This window comes from Lynx rufus, unplaced genomic scaffold, assembly GCF_022079265.1.
Source record: "Lynx rufus isolate CCGP_SWC_20201006 ecotype Redwood Valley unplaced genomic scaffold, mLynRuf1.p SCAF_13, whole genome shotgun sequence".
Lineage (NCBI taxonomy): Eukaryota > Metazoa > Chordata > Mammalia > Carnivora > Felidae > Lynx > Lynx rufus.
This window is the reverse complement of record NW_025814827.1, coordinates 59,694,470-59,719,902: the sequence shown is the minus strand read 5'-3', so window position 1 is coordinate 59,719,902 and position 25,433 is coordinate 59,694,470. Positions and strand designations below refer to the sequence as shown.

Below are 25,433 nucleotides of genomic sequence, written 5' to 3'. Positions count from 1 at the left end.
GTCATTACTTTTACATTCTTCTTGTATCTTTGTAAGGAACCAATTACATGGTTCTCTGAAAATAAATTCCATATAATTTCACTTCTAAGGACAAAGCATTAATTGGAAACATCAAAAAATCAAAGACACCCCCCACCACCACCACCAAAAAAAAAAAAAAAAAATCCTTCAGTTTTAAAAATGAAGTCTTCCAGGGGTACCTGGGTGGCTCAGTCAGTTAAGTGGCTCACTTCGGTTCAGGTCATGACCTTGTGGTTCACAAGTTCAAGCCCCACATTGGGCTCTGTGCTGACAGCCCAGATCCTGGAGCCTGCTTCAGATTCTGTGTCTCCCTCTCTCTCTCAAAAACAAATAAAACATTAAAAAAAAAAAATCTTCCAATTTAGAAGTACATATCACTAGTTATAAAATTTAAAATGGAATTCTTGGGGTGCCTGGGTGGCTTAGTCAGTTAAGTATCTGACTCTGATCTTGCAGTTCGTGAGTTTGAGCCCGCATGGGACTCCACGCTGACCACCTGGAACCTGCTTTGGATTCTGTGGTCTCCCTCTCTCTCTGTCCCTCCCCCTTCTCTGTCTCTCTCTCAAAAATAAGCGTTAAAAAAAAGAATTTAAAATAGAATTGTGTATATATATATGTCAAAATTTAAGATAATTAAAAATTGAAATTCCAAAGATCTTTTTTTCTCTCCATGCATTACAGCCCCATTACCACTTTCAACAACTGAGCTTAAAGCCAAAATTAATTCCTGAAAAGCATCATGACAAGTGTTCAAGTTTTCCAGGTAAAAATGAGTGAAAACTTAATTTTTACAAAGGACCTTAATACATACAATTATTTTAGATTCATCTAATAAGGATTTTAAGGACCAGGTTACATTTACGGTCATCCCTTTTAAATTTTTACCAACCTTTTCCTTATCATGTTATACAGGATAAAATTTATACTGCATCCCAGAAATTATTAAAACCCCCGGATGAAGTTACTCGGTGGAAACTAGCCCAGGAACGCAGGTAGCTAGCTCTGCAGTTTCAAAAGTTCCACTCACTTACTGTTTAATAATTATTCCAAGAAGGGATTTTTTTAGAGTACTTGAATATGTCCTCATATTTTTACAGTGCTGGAAATACTTATTGACGTTTTCACTGTCACCATTTACTTGTCAAGGGAAGAAATAATTTTCAGTCAAGCCTAATACTAGTCAATGTTATGAACTCAAAGGCCATTTGCAATTAAAGTGCTCTCCTGTGTAAAAGCATCAAAAAGTTAATACAAGTACTAGTCTTAAGCAGTCACACAAGTCTAAGCCACATTTATTTGCACATGTATAGTAATGGCAACAGATACTCCAAATTCATACAAATTGATAAAACAACAAAGTTAATCACTTGGTACACTTGTGTGTTATCTTGCTTACAGATTCAAGTGTAGATGAACTTCCTTCATTCTGTAAACTTTCATACAATACTTAAACAAAAACTCTTGAAAACACATATTGGCATGTTTCAGTTAGAGCCAACACAAAAGTTAAGACAAGACCACAAACTCAAAAACCAAGTTTAGAGTATACTTTTCTACCTCCCTCCCCTACAAAGTGATTATTTTCTTCAATAGATGTATATGCTATATCACACAAGTAGCCATGGAGACAAAAGAATGATGCTCCCATAATCATGAAGAAAATGCCAACCAAATTATACTGTTTTAAGTTATCTACCAAATATATGATTTATATATGAGCAACAGGGGGAAATGCTTAGATTAAAATAACAAGGGAGATTAGAAAAAAATAGTAAATGACTTTGAGAACTATGTTCCCCCTGAAAACTGCAAAGATCTGACTTTGACAACTCAAAATAATCATCTAAGGCAAGTAAAAGTGAAGAAACCTTCAAAGACATTCTAATCACGTTCAGTATCTAGTGATAAAAGCTGAAAATGATATCAAGAGGGTATTTATTATACAAGTGTCAACGAGGACATCCCAAAACTAATGAAAGAAATGCACATTTATTTCTACAAAAGCAAAGTATGGTACAGAATTAGAAGGGAACAGACTTAAAGATTTACCTATTAAAATATACAGATTCTTACTGAAGAGTATAGGATTATTTAAAAAAGATGACAAGGGATGTTAATCTTTTTTTATTATTATTATTTTTACATATTTTGGAACCTCACATAATTTTGATAAATAACTCTTACAAAATTATGCAAAAAGTACAAGAATGTCTGGTAAACAAACAGTCTGTATTTTCCAAAAAGATTTTTTACAACATGCAATTCTTAAGGCAGCATCCTCCTTACAAGGAAAGGTAATCCTTTTACTCATCAAGAAATCTTCTGCTGCAAAGAATAGGCTAAGAAAGCCTGGCTTCTTCCATTAACGCCTTTTGTCTTTCCTGTCTGATTTTCGGTCTCTTTCACTTCTTGAAGATCTTTTGCCTGATCGACTACTCTCTGATATAGACCTCTTTCTGTCGGACCGAGAATTCTTATCCTTTGATCCTTTTGTATCTCTACTACTACCACCTTTCGAAGATTTGTGACTTCTTTCTAGTCCTGATGTATCCCTTCGCTTCCGATCCACGCTCCTTCTGTGCTTTCTATCTCTATTATGTCCCCGGCCCCTACTCCGACTTCTACTCTCACTACTACTAGTAGTGCTGCTGCTACTGTCTCTGCTGCTGCTGCCGCTGGTGCTGGAGCTGCTACTGGAACTACTTCGACTGCTACTGCTGCCACTGCTGGAACTGCTTCCACTGCTGCTACTGGTTGAGCTGCTACTGGAACTACTACTGCTACTGCTGCGACTTCTACTCTTGCTGGTTTTATTTCTAGCTCGACCTCTACTTCTGCTCCTAGTTTTGGTTTTGCTCTTGCTCTCTGGATGTACTGTTAAGACTGACTCTACCGTCACCTCAGTGAGTTTTACAGATTCCACAGGAAACTCCTTCCTTTCAGGTAGTAAATGCCCTTGTTCCTGAATAACCTGAATTGGTGGCTGTAAAACAGCTAATGGCAAAGTCTCAGGATGAGAAAGAGGCTGAGGTTGGAGTACTGCTTGGGATTGGGGCTGGGGCTGGGGCTGGGACTGGGGCTGGGTCTGGGTCTGGGTCTGGGTCTGGGTCTGGGACTGGGACTGGGACTGGGACTGGGACTGGGACTGGAGTTGGGGCTGGAGCTGGGGCTGGGGCTGAGGCTGGGGCTGGGGCTGGGGCTGGGGCTGGGGCTGGGGCTGGGGCTCGGGCTGAAGCTGAGGCTCAGGCTGGGGCTGAGGCTGAGGCAGGGGCTGGAGGTGAGCTACAGGCTCAGGCTGAGGCTCAGATTCTTTCTCTTCTTTCTCCTCAGGCTCATTTTCCATTTCTAGAGCACAGGCATTCTCTTTCATAGGAGAAAGAGATTTACATTCTTTATCTGGCTCAACTTCAAATTCCATTTCTGGCTCCAGTTCTTTGCTAGTTTCATTTTCTGAAGGTTCTACACTTTCAACTTGATTGATTTCCATTACCTCCTGCTCAGTAATTACATTTTTGACACTCTCAACCATCTCTAGCACATCCATAACTTCGTCAGGTTGACTATCCTGCTGCTTCTCACTTTCCCTTATCTCAGTTTCCTCCTCCATCTTGACCTCCATTTCCTGTTTTTGTTCCTCCTCCTCCTGTTCTTTCTCTGCATCACTATGTACTATACCTATTTCCTTTTCCTCTTCCTCTCCTGCTTCCTCTATTTCTACATCATTGTGCTGATTACCTGTCTCCTCCAACTCTTCCTCTCGCTGAGCCACCTTACCCTCTTCTTGTTCCGCCTTCTGTTCTTCATTACGCACCACCTGATGCTCTTTTTCCTTCATTGATTGTCTTCTAGGCCTAGCCTCCATTTTATTTATTTGTTCTGCAAATTCGATGCGTCTACCTTCAAATAAAGCTAAAGGGTAAAAACATACATGTATAAATAATTAAAAATCCTCAAACTCACAATTTGACACTTAGTCACAAATTGTCATCAAGCTTTATCTAAATGTCTTTTTGTAAAGAGATAATGACACAAGACTGATTATAGCAAGCAATTACAAATTGACATAAAATGACACAAGCAAAGATCCCCCCGAAAACCTATTATCAGTAAGCAACTACACCACATTATCCAACTGATGGAAAAACAAAACAATTTTTTGCCATTTTACTTCATGCTGGATGAGAAATAAATTTTGTTTGAAATACAATCATTTTTATGCTATCATATCATGCATTAATTTTTCTGATCCCAGAAAAACACTAATCATCTAATCACCATCTCAGCAGTGTCTATCCTTCCATGTGTGCTCTATGGATTACATCAATGTTCACTTTTGTCTTGCTTCATTAGCATTTATATCTGACTAAAAAGAAATCGTCTCATTCAGACACCTAAGAAATCTATGTAAATACTGCCTAAAACATGGTAAGTTTCAGGTTAAATTCCATCATAAATCAAACACTCCTGCTTCACACCCATTACGATCTCACAGAATCTTTAAAAAAAAAAAAAACTACTAATACACAATTACAGGAAACATGTATACGTTGAGTGTGTCACCTTATTCATTAAGAAAATTTCACTGTATCTCTACATGTACACTTACCATTCATTTTTCTCTGTGACTCTTCTATTAATTTTTGGGTAGCTGGACACATTCTTCCAGGAATATAGAACAAATGGGGCTTTGTCTTAGTTCTTATATATTTAATTATCTTGGCATTATGCTCATTCCATTCCTCTTGCTAAAGAAAAGGTAAAAGGTCAGGTTTTCGTAAACATGAAGGATTACCAATCTTAGAATTCCAATTCCGAACTACTACTCACCAGCTGCGCAAGCTCAACCTTCTGTTCTAAAAGCCGCAGTTCTGTCTGTTTAGCACGCCTCTCTTCAAACAGTTCTCTCCTCTCATTTTCAACTTGTTTTCTTTCTTCTTCTGCCTGCACTTCAAGTTTTTGTTCAATTTCCTGGCGCCTCTTTTGCTGAAAATAAGCGATGATCTTTAACAACTTATTACATATCGTGATTATATGAAACATTACAATTTTACTAAGTTATCTGTATAGGTTTCATATTTGCAATTCAGGATACCAGCTAATTCAAACTTAGTACTTAGCATTTGAAGCTAATCCCAATTTCTCTTTCATGAAAGGCAGACTGAAGCCTTTTCATTTAAAAATTGAAATACCATGGACATTAGCCATACTATCAATAACTGTTCCATTTAACATAACTTTTAAATAAGGTTCTTTCATAATTAACCTAAAAAAGAAGAGCACTGTCTTTGTAAGTTATCTTTAGTTATTCTTTCTCCTGAATCAAAGAATGTGACAGAAGGGACATCCTATTTTCGAACATGATGCTTTGAAGCCTTTTATATTCTCTAGGGAAGCTAACATATAAAAGCTATAATAGAACTTTATTAATCTATAACTGAATTGTTATCTCCCTTTCCACCACAGTTCTCCCTTGAGAATAACTTGGGTGTTCAACACCAAGGACACAGTTTTGTAGGTTTAATAAAACAAAAACTTCTACCAAGATTGCATAGTTAAACAAACTGTGGAAGGCAGGGAATGTTTAGGCTTTTACTTCCAGAGTGCTATGTGGAATTAGTGAACTACAATGCTGATTGAGTTCCACTCCCTTGTTTGAAAGAAAGTACTTTGGGGCCTAAAGAATGACAAGTCTTCTCCAAGACCACAAAATAAGACTGTTGTAGAGCTGGGATCAGAACCCAATTCTCCTGAGTCACAGACCAAGGCTCTTGGCTCTATAAAGAGAAGTTCATTCTGTTACTTCACAGGACCTCAAAAAGAGACCAGCTAAAAATATAACAAATTCAGAACATTTTACAAGTTTTTTTCTCAGCTTCATTTTAGGCTTACAATTCAGTCTCAAGAGCATTTCCACTTTTCAAAACATGTAATAAACTACTTTGATAACTTAAAGGAAGCAAAGGAAAATTGTAAATACCCTTTCAGTAGCAACAGTGGATTCTTGTTTAAATTTCTGAAGAGTGCCCATCAACAAGCCAAATATTCGTCGGTTCCTAAAGAACAGAAAGAAAAATTCAATTTCAGTAGGTTCCACTTTTAAGCTCACCATTTCCTAAAAGAAACATACTACAGGCACTTGAACAATTTTTAAAGATAAATTTTCCTAAAATTGCATTATTTGACAGGAATTTTCTCACACATAAAAAACTAAAGATACCTTTGCTTTCCCTTTTCATCCATATTTTGATCCTGGATAAGGTCTCTACGTGTGCGTTCTTTGGAGGTAGCTACAACTGAAGACTGCAAAGCTGGCTGCAGGAGAAAACAAATCTCAGTAATTTAACAAGCATATTCAAGGGTGGCACTCCAAAACATACTAAGATGGTATAGAAAGTTCTTTTGATCTCAGTTACCTTTTTAACATCATCATCCTCTGGGTCGCTTTCTTGGCGTGATTCTCTTCTTGTCCGACGCTCCCCGCCCAGCCTAACATAGAAGAATTTTAAAGGCCAAATTTTAAAATTTGATTTAAGTGCATACCAAGGTCAAGTGATTACTTTTATTATGACTTTATTTCTAAAAGTCTCATTTTATCAGTCTCCATCCCATTCTACTCTATCCTCTGGTAGTAAAAGGATAAAATGTGTCACCAATGCTTAATCCAAATATTGATATCCTGTGTTTCTCAAGTGGTTAAATTTTTATAGTACAAAGCAGAAAAGTGGCACAAACTATTTTCTCAGTCTTATTCTTCTCATGGTCTTTATTTTGGTAAAATGTCTGTTATTGTTAGTGAAGAACTGAGTTCTGAGGGACATCGGCTTAGTTCAGTCAAACGTAAGGGGAACAGAATCAAGGGAAGTGGTATACCGCTCAACTCTAACACAACTGAACAGTATTTATTAAATACTTAAACTTACATGCTACCTCAGAAAAGAGCATACAAGAATGTCTTCGGAACCTTTCCTCCAACGTACCTAGTGACTGCCCCTTCAAGGTCTCTCTGTTTGGCTGGGGGTCCTCCTCCACTATCTGAGAATCCACGCCTGCAATTAAAAATGTGCAACAGAAAACACTTGAAATTTAAGATAAATGATATTTCCCTTTAGCAAGACAATTTGAGTTTTAAAAAAAACCCTTCTAATTATAGCAACCACAAACAAGCATTCACTCCAAAATGCTTTTTAGCACTATTTTAAAAACCACAAAAATAAACCAAGTTTACACAAAGCTGGTAGTTAATGTATTCTTCAGTCTCTAGTTTTACATATAAATGAAGTTCCAAGACAAGTACACGGAAAACTACAGCTGATCACAACTTTAAACAAAACACAAACATTTCTAACATTGACCCTACCACGAATCTTTAGACCAACACTTAATTTAGTATTAAGTCTGTACAATCTTAGCATGTAAATTAAGTCCTAAGAAAAATCTTACCTCAGCAATAAACTACCACGTCCTCTACCTCCACCAGGACCAGAAAGGGCCAGCAATCTGGCTTGGATAGGCCTAAAAGATATTTACAAACCAGTAAGAAAACCATGTGGACTTATTTAATGTTACCCCACATTCCACGGATGCGGTACATCATACAGAAAAATGACCAGAAAGGTTCAAATAACACGGTTTCAAATACACGTGCTTGAAACCAGACAGGAAATACTATTTTAACTCCCTTGTTTTTTACAAAACCAGCATCACAGGAATTATATTTACCTCATTGCCACTACCCATTAATAAGCTTGGATCAGGCCCGAATTTCGCCAACTCCAAGGAAGCTGCACGTGGGCAAAAGCCTGCGGGGGAGAGGCGGCGGCCCGCGTCCCAGGAGGGTCTCTGGACCAGCACCAGGCCGGGTAGCCGCCGGATGGGGAAGGGGCTTTGTGCTGCAGTTCCCGGCCTGCAGGGCCGAGGGCGGGAATCGGCAGCCCAGGCCTTCCAACACGGCAGGAAGCCATCCGGCATGGCTAGGACCCACTTTCCTTCCTCGTGCACCTGAGCCCCGAAACCTACGTCGAGGACCTGGGAGACTCCTCACCTCGTCCAGGACGGGGTTCTCCCGCCTTCCCAGGAACAGGCCTCGATGTTCTAGTCTTCTCAAGGCTGGCCGCCCTTCCCGCCCCCAATTCACCCCAGCTTGCTAGCTATCTCTCGGACCCGGCATTTCTCATCCACCTCTTACCTCACGTCATTCGGATCCCGTCCAGTGAGCTTGCGAATATTCTCATCCACGTTCTTTAGGCTCTCTTTGGCCTTTTCTAGCTGCTCCTGCAAAGTTCTCACCGCGACCGCCATCTTCTCTCTGCAGCAGGCTTCCAGACTGCTCTACAGGCCGCGCCTGGCTGTGTCGCGCTGCGAGACGCGAGAGGACTGACAGCAGGGCCCAGCCAATGACTATAGGCGTTGTTTTTCGGCCTCAACCACTCAGCGTCCGGAAGGGGGCGAAGCTGACGGCCTCTGTGGCTCGGGGCCAATGAAAAGTCTTCTAGGTGGTTGCCTCCCTCCCCAATTAGAAGCGGGTGGTGGGGCCCCGCTTCTAGCGCAGAGCAGGGGCGCGTTTTAGAGTTCCTGGGTCCTCGAAGACGCCGGCTCACGGATCTGCTCTTGTGGCGCGGCGCGCAGAGTTTTCCAGCCCTTTTAACCTGTGATATGACGTGCTCTGTATCGTTTTAACCACCTAATCACATCAGTGAGATGGGGGCGAGTCTATTTAACCCTCTCCCCAGTAAATGATCAGATTAGGAAAGGGTGCGGCCATTCTGTTGGTGCGCATGCCCAGAGAGGAGTTGGAGGGGTGGCGCAGTCCTCCCTTCATTGGATTAAACCAAAATGAGGGAAGCAAAAATGAACATGAAAAATCATTAATCGTAATAGCTAACAATTATTTTGTTCGATACTAAATGAAACGTTTTACATAACTTGTCCCTCACAAACCAAAAGCTTGAATAAGCTGCCTGTTATTACTGATAAGGAAATTGAATCAGTAGATACTGTAACTATCTCTAGGTCACGCCAGCTGAGAATCAGTGTCTGATCAGACCCTCGCAAGGGTATACTAGATGAAAATACCGACGAAAAGACTGCAGGTATCCTCTACACCCGGCCTATACAACTGGTTTAAGATGGGGTCTGAAGTAGCGGCCCTATTGTTAGTTGTGTGTGTACGACAGTGTCCTCTAGCTCGTGGTTCTGCTCCGTGTACAGAGCCAACATGAGAACTGTTTTGTTCCAGAAATACATTTACAAATTACAGCTCAGAAAACATTTCCCCAAGAAACAGTGTTATAAATTACCTTGGTTCTCATCGTCTATTAGCCGGGCATCAACCTTGCACCAAGCATTAGACAACACTATTTAACTCTAGTTACCATTTTAATTCGTCTCTTTAAAAGTTCCTATTGAGCATCACCAGTAATCCAGGCTCTGAAGATAAAACCTAGAACAAGATCGCTGTGGTTCCTGCTGTGGAGTTTGTAGGCTCTTCAAGGAGCAAAAATCATTCATGTAACTCATTCACTCATTCAATAAGTATTTGCTGAGCACTTACTATGTGCCAGGCACTTTTCTAGGTACTTTCATAGTGTGCAAAAAGATCTTTGTCTTCAAGGAGCTTGGAGACAGACAATGAACATAAGTAAATTACAAAACATGTTAGAAATGGACAAGTGCTATAGGAAAAAAAAGTAAAACTGGGTAAATGGGATAAGGGTTGATAAATAAGAAATTAATTATGATTGTAAACATACTTAGTCTCCAATGATCCTTACTACAAGGCTGTGTAATAGATTGAACATGAAGCATAAGATTGTGGTAATAGTAGATCCTAACCACCAAATGTAACAATGTTTACAGGGGAAAATGCTTTTATTTTATTTTTTTAATATTTTTTGGGAGAGTGCAAGCGGGAAAGGGACAGAGTGGAGGGGGGAGGGTATCTGGAACAAGCTCTATACTGACAGCAGAGAGCCCAATGTGGGGCTCAAACTCAAGAGCCCTGAGAGATTGTGACTTGAGCTGAAGTCGGATGCTCAACTGACTGAGACACCCAGGTGCCCCCATGAGAAAATGCTTTTAGAGGCAACCAAAAACATAGGATCTGTTCCTACTTCCATAGGACCTATTACTAGGATTCTAGACAATTCAACAATTGATGGTGGTGATGAAGGGAGAATGCAGTCAGGACATAAGGGACCTGATTTCATATATGGAAATATTAGTGCTGGAAAAAGTAAGATTATGGTTGCAAAATAATCTTCGAAATTCACTACTATTGTTAAATAACAAAAACTAAACAATAAATTTTAAAGATCTAATTAGCTTTATTAATTGATTCATGAATTGGGCAGCATCCCATCTAGCAAGCAGAGGGGGAGCTCCAAAAGGCTACAAAAAGGGAAAGATTTTTAGAGGTAGGACAAGGAAGTCATAAACAAAAAAAGGATTATTTGAAGTGAGGTCACCTTCCTTTGGGGACAAAAGGGCTTATAAAGTGGCTTACTACATCTATCTTTGGGGGTTAGAGAGGGCCTCTGTGACAGATTACCTTGTTGGTGCTGGCCAGAAATATTCGTAACTGACCAGTTAAGACTACATTTCTGGTGGAGGTAAGCTCCAGTTTGGTGAGGGGCCTAACATAAATGACTCCATTTTGGCCCTGTGGTTTTCTTTCTAACAGTGTTTTCAAAGGCTTAGGTGGAATTTTTATGTGATGCTCTAAAAACTGATCCAGGGGCACCTGGGTCACTCAGTCAGTTAGGCTTCTGACTTGATCTCAGCTCAGGTCTTGATCTCAGGGTCCTGAGTTCAAGCCCTGTGCTGGGCTTTGGACTGGGCATAAAGACTACTTAAAAAAAAAAAAAAAGAAAGAAAGAAGGAAAGAAAAAAGCTGCCATAATTGTAATTATGGAACATAATCTTAAATATCTGTGGAAGAATATGGAGAATTGAGAGGTTATTGTTAACAACTTGAGAAAACTCAGTATGTTAATTTGGGGGAAACATTAATTGGGGGAAAAAATCTTCCTTGTGAATTACTAAGTAAAGAAACAATCACAGGCTAAGCAACACTTTTAAGCCAGAATTTGCCAAAATTTAAGAGGTGCACATGATCTAGCTATGTATTTGCATCTGTGTAGTAGTTAATTCCCACATCTGCCGTAGATTCTTATGAACTACTTCTCACAGTGAAGTTGCTTTTTTTTTCTTCTTCCTCCTTCTCTTCTTTTTTTAATTTTTATTTCTTTTGAGAGAGAGACAGAGAGCATAAGCTGAGGAGGGACAGGAGAGAGACACAGAATCAGAAGCAGGCTGCTGGCTCTGAGCTGTCCGGTACAGAGTCTGGAACCACAAGATCATGACCTGAGCTGAAGTCCCACTAGCCAACTGAGCCACCCAGGTGCCCCTGTATTTTGTTTCAAGTACGTCCTGTTCTTTTCTTACTTCATCCCGTTTGACCCTTATACCCCACTCCCAGTAAACTTCCTTGTGGCCATAATGACTCTAAATCTTTTTGCATACCCAGGCTTAATCCACAATGGATTGGGCTAATTTCTCAATATGTCTAAACTTTATAGCCTGAAAAAATGATTTATTCATTTTTTTTTACAACTTTTCTCCCTATTGAACATGTGGCAAAAATAAAAGCTTTTGATGAAGCTAATTGTCAGTTCTAACACATAGCTAGGTAACACACGGACGGCAGCGGGAGCTCCTTTTGTTTTATTTTATGCTGCTCCCTCTCTCCCCCGCCTCCAATATCGTCTGGAGGAGGAACCTTTACCCTATGGGGACGCGAGGAGTTCAGCACGGAAAAGGAACTCGGTGATCATAGAGCTGGCGGAATGCCGGGGTAGAGGGGACCGGAAGTTGATTTTCGCCCCCCGCCCAGGGGCCGGATAGGGTCTCCGCTGACTCCGTTTGGTTCCGGCTGCTGTCAGATTCCGTCGTTGGGCCTGAGGGCTTGTTGGCCCTGGGGTGGGCTCGCCCCGGTACCGGCCTCACTCTTGTAGCAGCCTTGGGGAAACGGAGCGAATTCCTGGTCTCCTAGCAACCAGGGACCGGCTGTGGACTGAAGGAGCTGCGGCGCCACAGTGCAAATCGCTCAGGCGCTAGCCGGAACCCTTGAGCCCGGCCGAAACGGGAGCCTAAACTCTGCGCTTGGAAGAATAAGCAGGAAATGGCGGACGAGGCGTTGTTTTTGCTTCTACATAACGAGATGGTTTCTGGAGTGTACAAGTCCGCGGAGCAGGGGGAGGTGGTGAGTTCTCCCACAGGCCCTTGAGGTCCTTTCGCGGTGACACTTTTTGTTTCTTCTCAGTTCTTTCCTTCAATCCCTGTCCTATCGCCACCCAAAACCTCCCGAAGTGTAGACAAACTGGTCCACCTCCAAGTATCCTAAGACTAGAACCTGTGAGCTGTCTTCAGTCTTTAATCCTCTTCTCTTTCGCATTTTCTGTTTGACACTTTTTTTGGGTCCAGGCCCATATCTGATTCCTGCAGGTCACAAAATTTCTTACTTTTAGCCTTGTTGCTACCATGATTTATGGCAGGGTTCATTGCAACGCTGATTTTGGCACCCCTGCTTAATTCTGTCACTTCCAGCACTACCACTGGACATACTTGAGAATCAACCCCTATCCCCTCTCCGTAACCCTCAGTATTCACGCTTCTCGAAGACAGAAGGCTAATGAGATTTAAGATTAAAGGAAAGTTTGCAGGCGTTACTATAATTAGGAAACAAATTTAATTTTAAAAAATGTTATCTAGTGCCCTTATGTGTCAGAGGTGGTTTTGTGTGTTGGGAGTATAGTAATGAACGAAACAGTGACTCCATTTTCCTGGAGGTTACCTCTAATATGTGGGAATCCTCATTCATTCACTGATTCATTCAGAAAATATTTATCAGGTGTATTGTGAGCCTGACACTGTGCTAGATAAGATCATAGTTACTGGGGAATAGGGGTTCAATGAATAATTAATGTATTGGGTAGTAATTAGGAATAGAATCATGGAGTTGTAATGATTATTAAAAATGAGATATTCCTAAGTCATGCTCAAGTCAGAAGCTCTTTGTATAATGCTGCTGATAAAGATGGGTGGAAAGTGGGCAAAAGTAAAGGCACAGATGTATGAAAGAGTGTGGTGTATTTATGCTTAAATATTTCACTGTGACTAAATTGAATGATTGGAGAGTGAGAAGTGTTAAAAGCTGAAGCTGGAAAGAGTTCTGTATGATTAAAGAATTTGACCTTCTCCGTGGAGAATTTTTAAAGAGGGGAAAGACATGGTCCATTTGCATTTTAGGAAGATAATCCCGTGTTTAGGTTAGAGAGAGAGGATCTTTGTAGTGAGAAGAGTTGTTAATTCAGGGGTCCAGGCAGGAGATGATGAAGATCTGAATTAAGACAGAAGAAGAGAGAATGGTTTGTAAAATAGGAGGTAGAATCTCAAGGACTCAGTTAAGTATAGGAGTGAAAGCTCAGCGTGGAGCCTGCTTGGGATTTTCTCTGTCTCCCTCTGCTCCTCTCCTCTGCTCATGCATTCTCTCTCTCTCAAAAAATGAAATAAAATAAGTATATAAATAAATAAGTAAATAAGTAAAATAACATTAAAACAAAATCTTGGGTCATGAGTTCAAGCCCTGTGGATCTGTGCTGAGCGTGAAGCTAAATACATAATAAATAAATAAATAAATAAATAAATAAATAAATAAATAAGCAAATAAACTACTTTAAAAATAAATGAATAAATAAGCAAATACACAAACTACTTTAAAAATAAATGAATAAACTAATAATACTTTTCTTTGCTTATTGCACTTTGTTTATAGTAAGGAATTGAAAGTACATATAAGCCAAAAGGATTTTTAAAAGTTACGTAGCATAGGTGCCTGGCTAGCTCAGTCCATACAGTATGTGATTCCTAATCTCAAGGTCCTGAGTTCAAACTTGGGCTTGGAGCCTGGTTAAAAAAAAAAAAAAAAAAATAGGTGGCTGTGAAGACTAGAATCCATGTTGGAATCTAGGTGTATGACGGTTCATTGTGTTAGTGTCTCTACTTTGAGTGTATTTCAAATTTTTCATAATAAATGTAAAAGAAAGACACGTAATCCTGACATTAAGCTGTAGTTTTTATATACCTTTTCAGAGATGAAGTCATTAAATTCTGAAGTGAAATAAAGGGGGGTGCCTGACTGGCTCAGTTGGTGGAGCACGTGGCTTTTGATCTCCGGGTTCTGGGTTTGAGCCCCACATTAGGTGTAGAGATTGCTTAAATAAATAAAATAAATAAACTTTGAAGTGAAATAAAGGAAAGAACCAGTAGTTTTTACCCTTCAAATCAATGATTTTCAAACTATGCTTGGAGAGGAATTAAATTTTTAAAAATGGCATAATTGGACATTTACCAATTTATGGAGAATAGATTTTTTAAAAGGTTAATAGAGAATAAAATATTCTCAAGTTTAATTTTCTTTAAAAATTTGGTACCCACTAGTGAGCATTCACAGATGCCAAAGTGAATGAACAAGTAGCAAAATCAGGAGGTATTTACTAGGGCATAATTCAAAAGCTTATGTGATCATAGTATTTGAGAATGTCTACATAAACATAGTTCCTGCTAATCAGCATACTCTTGGGTGATTCTACAAAAAACGTATTGTTCCACAAAACTTATGGGTTACTTATTCTACCTGAGCATGCTTGTTTGTTCTCACCTGAACATGTTTTGAAATGAGTTGGAGAATAACAGAAAAACGAATGACTGTGATAGTATATTTGTGTGCAGAGCATTATGACAGCATAGGACCCAAAGGAGTGTCAAGGAAGGCTTTTGGGAGAATGTGATACTTGAACTGAATTTAAAGGATGTATAGTCTGTGGAACAGCATGTGCTAAGGAGTGGATGCACATGGAACTCTGGAGTTGCTGCAGAAATTTCAGAGTGGAAGAAGGAGAGATGTTTGTGGATATATGGCTGTTAGTAAATCTGGTTAACCAGGATCATTTAAGGAAAGGCACATAATGCCATGCTAAGGAGTTGAACTTTATTTTAAAGAAAGAGGAGAGGGTGTTAAAAGGTTCAGTAGAGAAATAACCTGATTTGTTTTTTAGAAAGTCTATATCAGAAATATAGGAGGTAAATCAAAGGAAGAAAAAACTAGAGACAAAGAGGTAATTTGGAAGGCATTAACTGGAAACCAGTAGGGAAAAGAGAAGGGCTAACTTAAGTAGTAAGGATAGAGAGAGATGGATTTTGAAAGCATGTAGATAATAGGCTTCATAGGACTGCAGTGCATGTGGAAGGTTGGGAATAAAGAGGTAAAGTAAATAGCAGTTTTCTGGTTGGGGTAACTAGATGAATAGTGGTTCTTTTAATGAAGTTAAGGAATTTTAGAGGCAGCACAGGATGAGGACATTAAAATAATATCATTTTGAATATGCCTTATTTGAGGAAACTGTGGGACCTCTAGATGGCTCTGTCCCATGAAGTCTGTACTATAAAAGTACAGATTTAGTTGTCACAACCTCATTAGTAGAATACATGGTTCCTTAAAAAAAAGTTGAGCAAATAATGAGGCCTATGGAAGTTTCCACTTCCACTAAGAAGTGGAAACAGGCTCCATTATATAAATATCCATGCCATCTTGGAGCTGTATTCTAGCAGAGGGTGGGGATAGAGGGACATAGACAATGTGAAATTAGTAAAGTATATAGTATGTTAAATGATGAAAGAAGTTCTTTGGAGACAAATTAAGCAGAGAAATGGGATAGGGCATCAGTTATCACCTACGTGGGGCTGGAACTCACAACCCTGAGATCAAGAGTCATATGCTCTACCCACTGAGCCAGCCAGGCACCCTACTTTTAGAGGGCTTTTTAAAACACAGATTACACTGGGTTTCAGAATTTGCAGCTTTTGATGCTAATGTTGCTGGTCTTGGGGCATGCTCTGAGAATCACCAGAATAGAGAATTTCCAAAGGGGATTAATTTAGTTTTAAAGAAGATAGTAAAAAAGAGCCTCACTGATGTGGGTGGGTGGGAGGATGGGTGAAATAGATAAGGATGATTAAGAATATATTTATTGTGGTGAGCACTGAGTAATCTATTAGAATTATTGAATGATTATATTGTACACCTGAAAAAGCGGGGCGGGGCGGGGCGGCGGGGGGGGGGGGTGGGGATGGACCTTATGAGATGGTGACATGTGAGTGAAGACTTGAAGCAAGGGAATTGGTCATGTGGATATCTGGAAGAAGAGTTGCCCATGCAGGAACCCTGAGGTGGGAGCATGCCTGGCATATTCAAGGACAGTAAGAACACTGTAGCTAGAGCCCATGGGAGTGAAGAAAAGTAGAAAGTTGAGACCTGAGGGGTAGAGAAATCTGGATTGTAGAGAACTTTGTAGATGATCCAGAGGATTTTGAGAGTCTTCAGCATAGCGGTAGTATTTACAGTCTGAAGACTGGATGAGATTGTCAAAGAAAAAACAAAGCAATTGCATGATTTCTGACATAGGATGGTGGGATCATCAACTAAGACACATTGAGGACTGGAAAGCTTGGATGACTCTAAGAGACATTTTGAAGCCAGGAACAATAGAATTTAATTACTGCCCAAAGGGAGTGACTGGTGGAAAGGTGATACTTTGACTTCATTTCTATAACTGAGGAGAGAAGAATAGTTGAAAATGGAAAAAAAATGTGTAGAGGGAGTAATTAGGCAGAGGCTTTGGCGTTTCTGAGAAGTAGTAACAGTTCCCTGTTTACCTTATTGCCTTATGAAATGATTAGTACTAAGATAATTGAAATATAACTTATAATTCACTTTTTCTTAGAATATTTTAGTAAAAAAAGTATAAGTACTTTTATATTTTTAGTCAACATCTTAAAAACAATTTTTGAATACTGATATTTTGGTATTCTAAAAATATTCAAAACAATTATTTTTTAAAATAGGAAAATGGACGCTGTATTACTAAGCTGGAAAACATGGGGTTTCGAGTGGGACAAGGATTGATAGAAAGGTGAGCAGTATGGATTTGAAAATTTTCTTCCAGGTAGGTTATAAACAAAGATGATCCATTTCAAAAGATTGCATAAAATTTGAAGTACTTTAATTTTAATTTCTAAATTTTATTTATCCTGTGTTCTTTAACTCACAGATTGAAATTTCTCTTTAGTTCTGATGCCATTTTAACTCGGTTAAAACTTTTAATATCAGAAGAAAATATATATTTGTATTTTAGACTTTTTTCCTAAAAACTTTGGTGTACTATCTAAAATCTTGTTGCATTTTTGGGGTGCCTGGGTGGCTCAGTTGGTTGAGTGTCTGACTCTTGATTTTGGCTCAGGTCATGATCTCACAGTTTGTGGGTTCAAGCCCCATGTTGGTGCTAGGCTGACAGCATTGGGTGCGGGGCTGATATCTTGGAGCCTGCTTGGGATTCTCTGTCTCCCTCTTTCTCTGCCCCTTCCTTGCTTGCGCTCTCAAAAATAAATAAGCATTTTTTAAAAGCTTATTAAAATAAATAATAAAATCTTGCTGCCTTTTCTACTTAAGGTCTAGTAGGTTCTTTAACCTAAATGGATTTTTGTTTAAATGCAAGGGATGGAAATTCTTTAGAGTCTATGTTAATGTATGTACTAATTTTTCAATTTATAGATCCAGTCTTAAGGTCTTATTCCTTTCTCATTATTTGAATAGCTGAACTCTGGTTATATTTTATATAACAATACCGTGATTATGCCCAGCTTTTTTTTTTTTTAATGTGCTAGAATTAATTTTACTTAAAATTGCAGCTTGCTATTAGACTAATTTTCATGCTGTAATTGCATAACAGAATGTAAATTGAGATGAGATCTCCTTTGCTTGGTGCTTATCACTTTGTGACCATCAATAAATGTTCAGTGCTGTTCTGGCATTTCAAAATTAGTGAATAATGTGACCCTCCTGCTTTCTTTGGAGGAAAAATACTGATTACTTTTAGTTGATCTTTTTAGGTTTACAAAAGATACTGCCAGGTTCAAGGATGAATTAGATATCATGAAGTTCATTTGTAAAGATTTTTGGACTACAGTATTCAAGAAACAAATCGACAATCTAAGGACAAATCATCAGGTATTTAGGCAAATTAAGGTCTATTTTTTAAAGTCCTTTGACTTAATATAAATGTCCTATTTTAGTTATTATATAAAACTTAAAATAATTTCTAGTCAACTTTGAAATGTTTCTCTTACATGTTATTAATACATCATGATTTTTTTTCTCTAATAGGATACAGTGTATAAGAACAAATAGATAGTTATCAGTAATGATAGCTGTTTCTTTCCCCCAAATAAAAATGTTATCTTAAGTTTTAAAAAGTAGCAGAATGTCAGAATGATAAAGGTTTTAGGATTTGGTTCCTTAGTTATCATTACTTAATGGTGATTATATGTAGAACCACAAATATATCATGTTTGTCTTTAGAGTAATTTCTGATGTCTAATTTATAGAGCATATTTAAGTAACTCTTGCATTATTTGTTGCATTGTTGGCCATTTTTCTATTAAAATAATTTGTTAAATAAAATTTAATAGATTGGGTCACCTGGGTGGCTCAGTCGGTTAAGCTCTGACTTTAGTTCGGGACATGATCTCACAGTTTGTGAGTTCGAGCCCCACATCAGGCTCTGTGCTGACATCTCAGAGCCTGGAGTCTGCTTCGGATTCTGTGTGTCTCTCTCCCTGTCCCTCTTCCTCCCTCCTTCTCTCTCTCTCTCTCTCTATGTCCCTCCCTGACTCACACTCTGTCTCTCTCAAAAATAAGTAAACATTAAAAAAAATTTTAAGAAAAAAAATATAATAGATAAAATTTAATAGATTGCATGGAAAATTATGCATTTAAATAGATTTATAAAACTCAAGGAAATATTTTAGAGTGGATTTGGCATTTTGATTAAATATTAGAAAATGAAAATAATGTATCTAGTAGTTACCAGTACTTTTCATTTTTTTATATAACAATATTACTGTTACCTTGTAAGTATTGAAATGCTAATGAGAGGAAGTGAATTTGGTTATTGGCTTTCTAGATATGAGCTAATAATATATAACTGTTAATTCCACCTGGACATGTATTTCTGATTCCTTTGAGTTCTTTAAGGGTAGGAACTATCTTTTGCATCTTTGTATCTATAGTATCTTAAATCTTTCAATAAATATTAGCTTTATAAAGTTCTCAACAATTCTTCAGCCTACACACTGCAAAACTCTTTCATTTAAAGAAATTTGACCAATGGAAAGGAGAGTTTTAATAACTTACAAACTCTTAATTGTTGTGAGGAGAAAATTTTTAAGGACTACAGCATACGTTGACTCTGGATGTTTTTTCTGTTTTTGAAACAGGGCATCTATGTACTTCAGGACAACAAATTTCGTCTGCTTACTCAGATGTCTGCAGGAAAACAGTATTTAGAACATGCATCTAAGGTATTTATTGGAATAGAAGATTGGGATTTTCATAGGGAAGAGTATGATGTCAACCACAACAGAGTTTTGAATTTAAAATAGGTTTTAAAGTTGTTGTTTTTCTTGTTTAAATGCTTTTCTGTGAAATAGGAGACAGGTGTTCATCATACTAAAATAATCTGTATTAACCAATAGCTGAGTAGGCTTATGATGACTAATGAAACTAATGATGACTATAACAAAATGCCATTGAAATGTAGATTAATGTTAGATTCTTGAATTTAGCATAGGTGTATCAGAAAAGATAGTCAAACTTATAAAACTGGTATTAACTGTGCAAAACTACTCACCTGAGTTTATATTTATAATATCCTTTAGCTAATTAAAAATTTTTTGAGGGGTGCCTGGGTGGCTCAGTTTGGTTAAGCATCTGACTCTTGATTTTGGCTCAGGTCATGATTTCGCAGTTCATGAGATTGAGCCCTGCATCGGGCTTCGTGCTGTCAGTGCGGAGCTAGCTTAGGATTCTCTCTCTCCTGCTCTCTCTGCCCTCCCCTGCTCGCACCTGCATGTGCACTCTCTCTCTCAAAATAAATAAATAAACTTAAAACAAAAACTTTTCCCTGTTATTAACGTGTTTCTAAGAATACGTTTTTTGTGTTAAGTATATCTGTGTTTCTGTGTTTTGTCTAGTTTTTGTTTTTCAATCTCAGGTAGGAATCAATAAGTAGATCAGCAGATATATTAAAGCTGACAAGTTTAATGTAAGGGTTCTTTTGAGATGATTAAAATATCTGGGGCAGTATGAGCTATTATTTATCTGTAAACATTTATCTGTATATAAATTATCTAACAAAAGCATTATAGTTATAGTGGAAAGAGCATGGAATTGGAACCAAATAAATCTAAATTTTAAACTATGCAATTTACAGTTTTGTGACATTGGATAAGTTATATAACTCCCTTTGGACCTTAATTCCCACATTAATAAAGTTGGTTATAATAGTACCTATATTATTAATCTCTAAAGTCCTTTCCAGGTCAAAATTTCATGACTCCAGATTTAATTACTGATCAGTACCCATTTATGTAATTATAACATTATCTATATTATTCATAGATATATTGTGTTATTGGCTGTCATGCAGTACAAACATGTGCATAATCAAAAATTCCTTGGACAATTTATTTTTTGGTTCCTGTTCTTATCTGGCTTTCTGTGCTGTAGCTCAGCCCCATTCCCTTTTTTTTTGTTTCCATATGACAGGGTTTCCCACATTGGTACTGTTGAGATTCTGAATGGGATAATTCTTTGTTATGGCAGATTGGCTGTAAGTCTTGAACAAATCAAGATTCTTGGTTGTAGAAAGCAGACACCAACTCTGATTGAATAGGGGAAAAAAACATACAGAATTGATGAGAAAGCTCAGAAAGCAGGCAAGAACTGTAGAAGGTTAGGGCAGCCAGAAAGACAGCCCAAGTCACTCCTCAGGCAGGGTCTAGTTAGAGTCCTTTGCACTAAGAGACACAAGCCACGTTTGCTGCCTTTAGAACTAATTCTAACCTGTTTCCAGGTTGTTTTTTCACTCATTCTAGATTCAGAGTCTGTGACTGGAGCACCCAAGTCACGTGTCCATGGTTTAGTTGCCAGGAAGCTGGGAACTTGTTTTAACAATCATAATTTTCAATAACTTAAAAAATTCTTCCACTACCTTTTTTTTTTTTTTTTAACGTTTATTTATTTTTGAGACAGAGAGAGACAGAGCATGAATGGGGGAGGGGCAGAGAGAGAGGGAGACACAGAATGGGAAGCAGGCTCCAGGCTCTGAGCCATCAGCCCAGAGCCCGACGCGGGGCTCGAACTCACGGACCGCGAGATCGTGACCTGAGCTGAAGTCGGCTGCCTAACCGACTGAGCCACCCAGGCGCCCCCCCACTACCTTTTTTTAAACAGCAATGACTTATTAATAGGAAGGCTTGACTCAATGTCATATTTATCAATAGCATTGCTTTCTTAGTAAATCCTTAATATTCTTTACATTTTCTTCCTTTCAGTATTTGGCATTTACCTGTGGCTTAATCAGAGGTGGCTTATCAAACTTGGGGATAAAAAGTATTGTAACGGCTGAAGTGTCTTCAATGCCTGCCTGTAAGTTGAATTCACATTTCTTAAAAATGTGATTATTTTTAGTGATTATTTTTCAAGTCTGGTGGTTTTTGTTTGTTTGTTTTTGTTAACTTAGAGTTAACTTAGAGGAAATTTAAAATGCTAAAACCATTTTGTTTTACTTTTACCAGTTTTAACATTTAATGTAGTAATATGTAGCATCCCTATATTCATATTCAAAGATTTTAAAATTCATAATGGTAACAATTTAAGAAAGTAGGCTAAAGTAGTCCAAATTTATAAGACAGCTTAAGTGATGATTCTTAACTTTTAAAGGAAAAATTTCTGCATTATTCTTTTAAGATAGCAAATTGCCCTATAGCATTGAAAATGTCTTTTTTAAAAAGTTTTCTAGGGGCACCTGGGTGGCTCAGTCGGTTAAGCGTCCGACTTCGGCTCAGGTCATGATCTCGTGATTCGTGAGTTCAAGCCCCACATTGGGCTCTCTGCTGTCAGCGTGGGTCCTCTGTCCCTGTCTCTCTGCCCCTCCCCTGCTCATGCTCTCTCTCTTTCTCTCTCTCTGTCTCAAAAATAAACACTGAAGTTTTCTAGAGTACATCTATTATATATAAAGCTATATAAAGCCAACTAGTCTTTTACTGCTAAACTCCTTTCCAAAGATATTTTCACCAGAGCTACCAACCAAGAATAAAATTGACTTGAGCATCATTGTATTTCCTTTTTATTCACAATGATAATTAGCAGTGAAATACCCAAAAGGTAGGGATCACAAAGAGGAGAAGCAGACATCTATCTATTCACAAAACAAATAATCACCTCATAAAAATGAAATTTGCTTTGTTGAGTATTGTGAAAAGTGTGAAAAGTTGTTTGACATAGCAGGTTTCTCCATTGAAACTACTTTCTAATAGAACAGAAAATTGATGTTTAAGCTTGTTTTCTTTGTACCTAAGTCAAGGAATGATTTTCATTTTTCTTTTTTTAGGTAAATTTCAGGTGATGATACAGAAGCTCTAAAACATACTGAAATGCAAGGCAAGGCTTCAACAGTGTAAAGAGATAAATTATTCGTGTATAAAGTATTTCAAGTAGTTGGACATTTGTATTGATATAAGCTATTTGCTAATTTATGTAATGAAAGATGCACTCTTAAACAGGAGTAAGATTGTATTTTATTAATTTAACACAGACCAAGTTAAAGCAGATAAAGACACATTCTACCATAACATAGATTTTACTGAAACTATTCAGAATGAAAACCTGATTTCAAACAACTAAACCCCAAGATTTAGAACCCTTATTTTAAACATTCATATTTGCTCAGACTGGTATGTATTTAACCACAGATAGAAAAGCAAAACTCAGGGTTTGATAAATTAGCATTAAGAAAAGTATGCATCAGGGGTGCTTGGTTGGCTCAGTTGGTTAAGTGTCTGACTTTGGCTCAGGTCATGATCTCGTGGTTCATGAGGTTAAGCCCTGCGTTAGGCTCTGTGCTCACAGCTCGGAGCCTGGAGCCTGCTTCAGCTTCTGTGTCTCCCTCTCTCTCTGCCCCTCCCCCACTAGCACATGCACACATGCTCTCTTTCTCTCTCTCAAAAATATAAATAAAACATTACGAACTTTTTTTTAATTTAAAAAAGTATGTATCAGAATCATTTCTGTAAAAATGAGCACATTTCAGTTTTGCTTTATGAATTTATTTTAGTTATTTAAGAAAAGCAAACTACACTAAATTAAACATTTTTTATTTTATTATAATTTATTTCTATTAAGAATTTTTATGCCTATGAAAATTTTATTATATACATTGTGTATTACGTGTGTGATACATATATATACTGTATCTAACCGCCTAAATTGCAAAAAAGTTCATTTTACTTTAACAGAATTTAGTCCTTAATTTTACTTTAATAGAATTCAGTCCTTGAGAACTCCATTAATGTAATTAAAGTGTAATATAGATTAGTTTAAATGTGAATTCAGTGACTCCAGGGCCAAAGACTATTAGGCATTTTAGGAAGGAATTTTATACTTAACTCCTGTTACAGTTTTGACTTTCACCTTTTTTCCCCATGTGTGGAAGGACTGGTGAAGGTTCTAACATCCTTATTTTTATTCCCTAATTACTATTTCCCAAGAGCAGAGGGGTGGATAATTGGCTTAGTCACACCAACATTCATTGGACAATGTCTATTCAGTGGGTTGGGTCATTGCTCATCTAGTGTGTCTATCATCTCCTCTTCCATCTGATAACCGAGAGAAGACAAGCGTGAAGATGAAAGTCATCACATTGAGGATAGCAGGATGCATCAATAGGAAGCACCTTTATTGTGCTTCTGAATTAACCAATCCTGGAACTGCTTTACCTTTGGACTTTTTGTTACATGGGATAATAAATTCCTTATATTGTTCAATCCACTTTTGGTTCTGTATTTTGTTACTTGTCAAAAAGAAGTCTCTTCTAGCTGAGGCAAGGAGAGAGTTAGTTTATACAAAAAAACATTATAGGAGAATTGAATTTCTTTTTCTCTCAGGAAGGGAGGGAAGAGAAGAACTTAAAGGTTTACATGTAAAATGATAAAACCATAAAGTACTAAAGAAGATACTAGTTTTATCATCTTGTAGAGAAGGACTTTTTTAAAAATGTACAGTGTTATAAAGGAAAATAGTAAAAAAATTAATAACCTCTTCAAATGCTGTTAGGAAAATTGGATATCCACATGCAAGAAAATGAAATTGAATCCTTACTTTATACCATAATAAAAATTTACTCAAAGTGGATTATAGACTGATACTTAGGACCTGAAACCAAAAAACTCGTAGAACAGAGGAAAAGCTTCATAATGTTGGTCTCGGCAATATTTTCTTGGATTTGACACCAAAAACAAGCAACAAAAGCAAAAACAGACAAATGGCACAACATCAAATTTAAAAGCTGCTGTAGGGGCGCCTGGGTGGCGCAGTCGGTTAAGCGTCCGACTTCAGCCAGGTCACGATCTCGCGGTCCGGGAGTTCGAGCCCCGCGTCGGGCTCTGGGCTGATGGCTCAGAGCCTGGAGCCTGTTTCCGATTCTGTGTCTCCCTCTCTCTCTGCCCCTCCCCCGTTCGTGCTCTGTCTCTCTCTGTCCCAAAAATAAATAAACGTTGAAAAAAAAAAATAAAAGCTGCTGTACATAAAGGAAACAGAGTGAAAAGGTAGCCTACCGAATGGGAAAAGTATTTGCAAACCATGTATCTATAGGGGTTAATACCTAAAATATATAAGGAACTCTTACAGCTCAATAGCAAAAAAATAACCCAATTAAAAAATGGACAAAGGACTTAAACATATTTCTCCAAAGAAGATACACAAATGGCCAACACATATATAAAGAGATGCTCAGTATCAGTAATCACCAGTGCAAATTGAAACTGTAATATCACCTCACACCTTTTAGGATGGCATTATCCAAAAAAATTTTTTTGCAAGGATGTGGAGAATTTAGAACCCTTGTGCCCTGTTAGTGGGAATGTAAAATGATATAACTCCTATGGAAAATACTATGAAATTTCCGTTAACAACTAAAACTGGAACTGCTGTATGATGCAGCAATCCTGCTTGTGACTATTCAGAAGATTGAAATCAAGAACTTGAAGAGAGATTTGAACTCTCCTGTCTCTTGTGTTATTCACAATAGCCAAGAGGTAGAAACAACTTGCCCTTTAACAGATGAATGGATAAAGAAAATATGGTATATACATTCAGTGAAATACCATTCAACCTTAACCAAAAGAAGAAAGTCCTGTCATATGCCAGCATGGATGAACCTTAAGGACATGCTTAACTGAAA

General features: G+C 38.0%; 2 protein-coding genes across 3 annotated transcripts; one reads left to right on the top strand and one right to left on the bottom strand.

The window, feature by feature from the left end:
- Nucleotides 1–1,295: 1,295 nt before the first annotated feature.
- Nucleotides 1,296–8,374, bottom strand: PNN (pinin, desmosome associated protein). Its single transcript, XM_047075638.1, has 9 exons — nt 8,207–8,374; nt 7,462–7,533; nt 6,999–7,067; nt 6,435–6,507; nt 6,239–6,333; nt 5,999–6,074; nt 4,849–5,004; nt 4,628–4,766; nt 1,296–3,930 (listed from the first exon to the last, which is right to left on the bottom strand). The coding sequence occupies exons 1-9, from the start codon at nt 8,317–8,319 to the stop codon at nt 2,384–2,386; spliced, it is 2,340 nt and encodes a 779-aa protein (XP_046931594.1). The 5' UTR covers nt 8,320–8,374; the 3' UTR covers nt 1,296–2,383.
- A 3,555-nt stretch (nt 8,375–11,929) lies between these two features.
- Nucleotides 11,930–22,755, top strand: TRAPPC6B (trafficking protein particle complex subunit 6B). Of its 2 annotated transcripts, none has more exons than XM_047075636.1 (6): nt 11,930–12,280; nt 16,981–17,048; nt 18,025–18,142; nt 19,411–19,494; nt 21,529–21,622; nt 22,587–22,755. In XM_047075636.1, the coding sequence occupies exons 1-6, from the start codon at nt 12,200–12,202 to the stop codon at nt 22,616–22,618; spliced, it is 477 nt and encodes a 158-aa protein (XP_046931592.1). In that variant the 5' UTR covers nt 11,930–12,199; the 3' UTR covers nt 22,619–22,755. The 2 variants fall into 2 exon arrangements, with proteins under 2 accessions (XP_046931592.1, XP_046931593.1); XM_047075637.1 differs by lacking the exon at nt 22,587–22,755 and adding an exon at nt 21,988–22,027.
- The last annotated feature ends 2,678 nt before the right edge of the window (nt 22,756–25,433 follow it).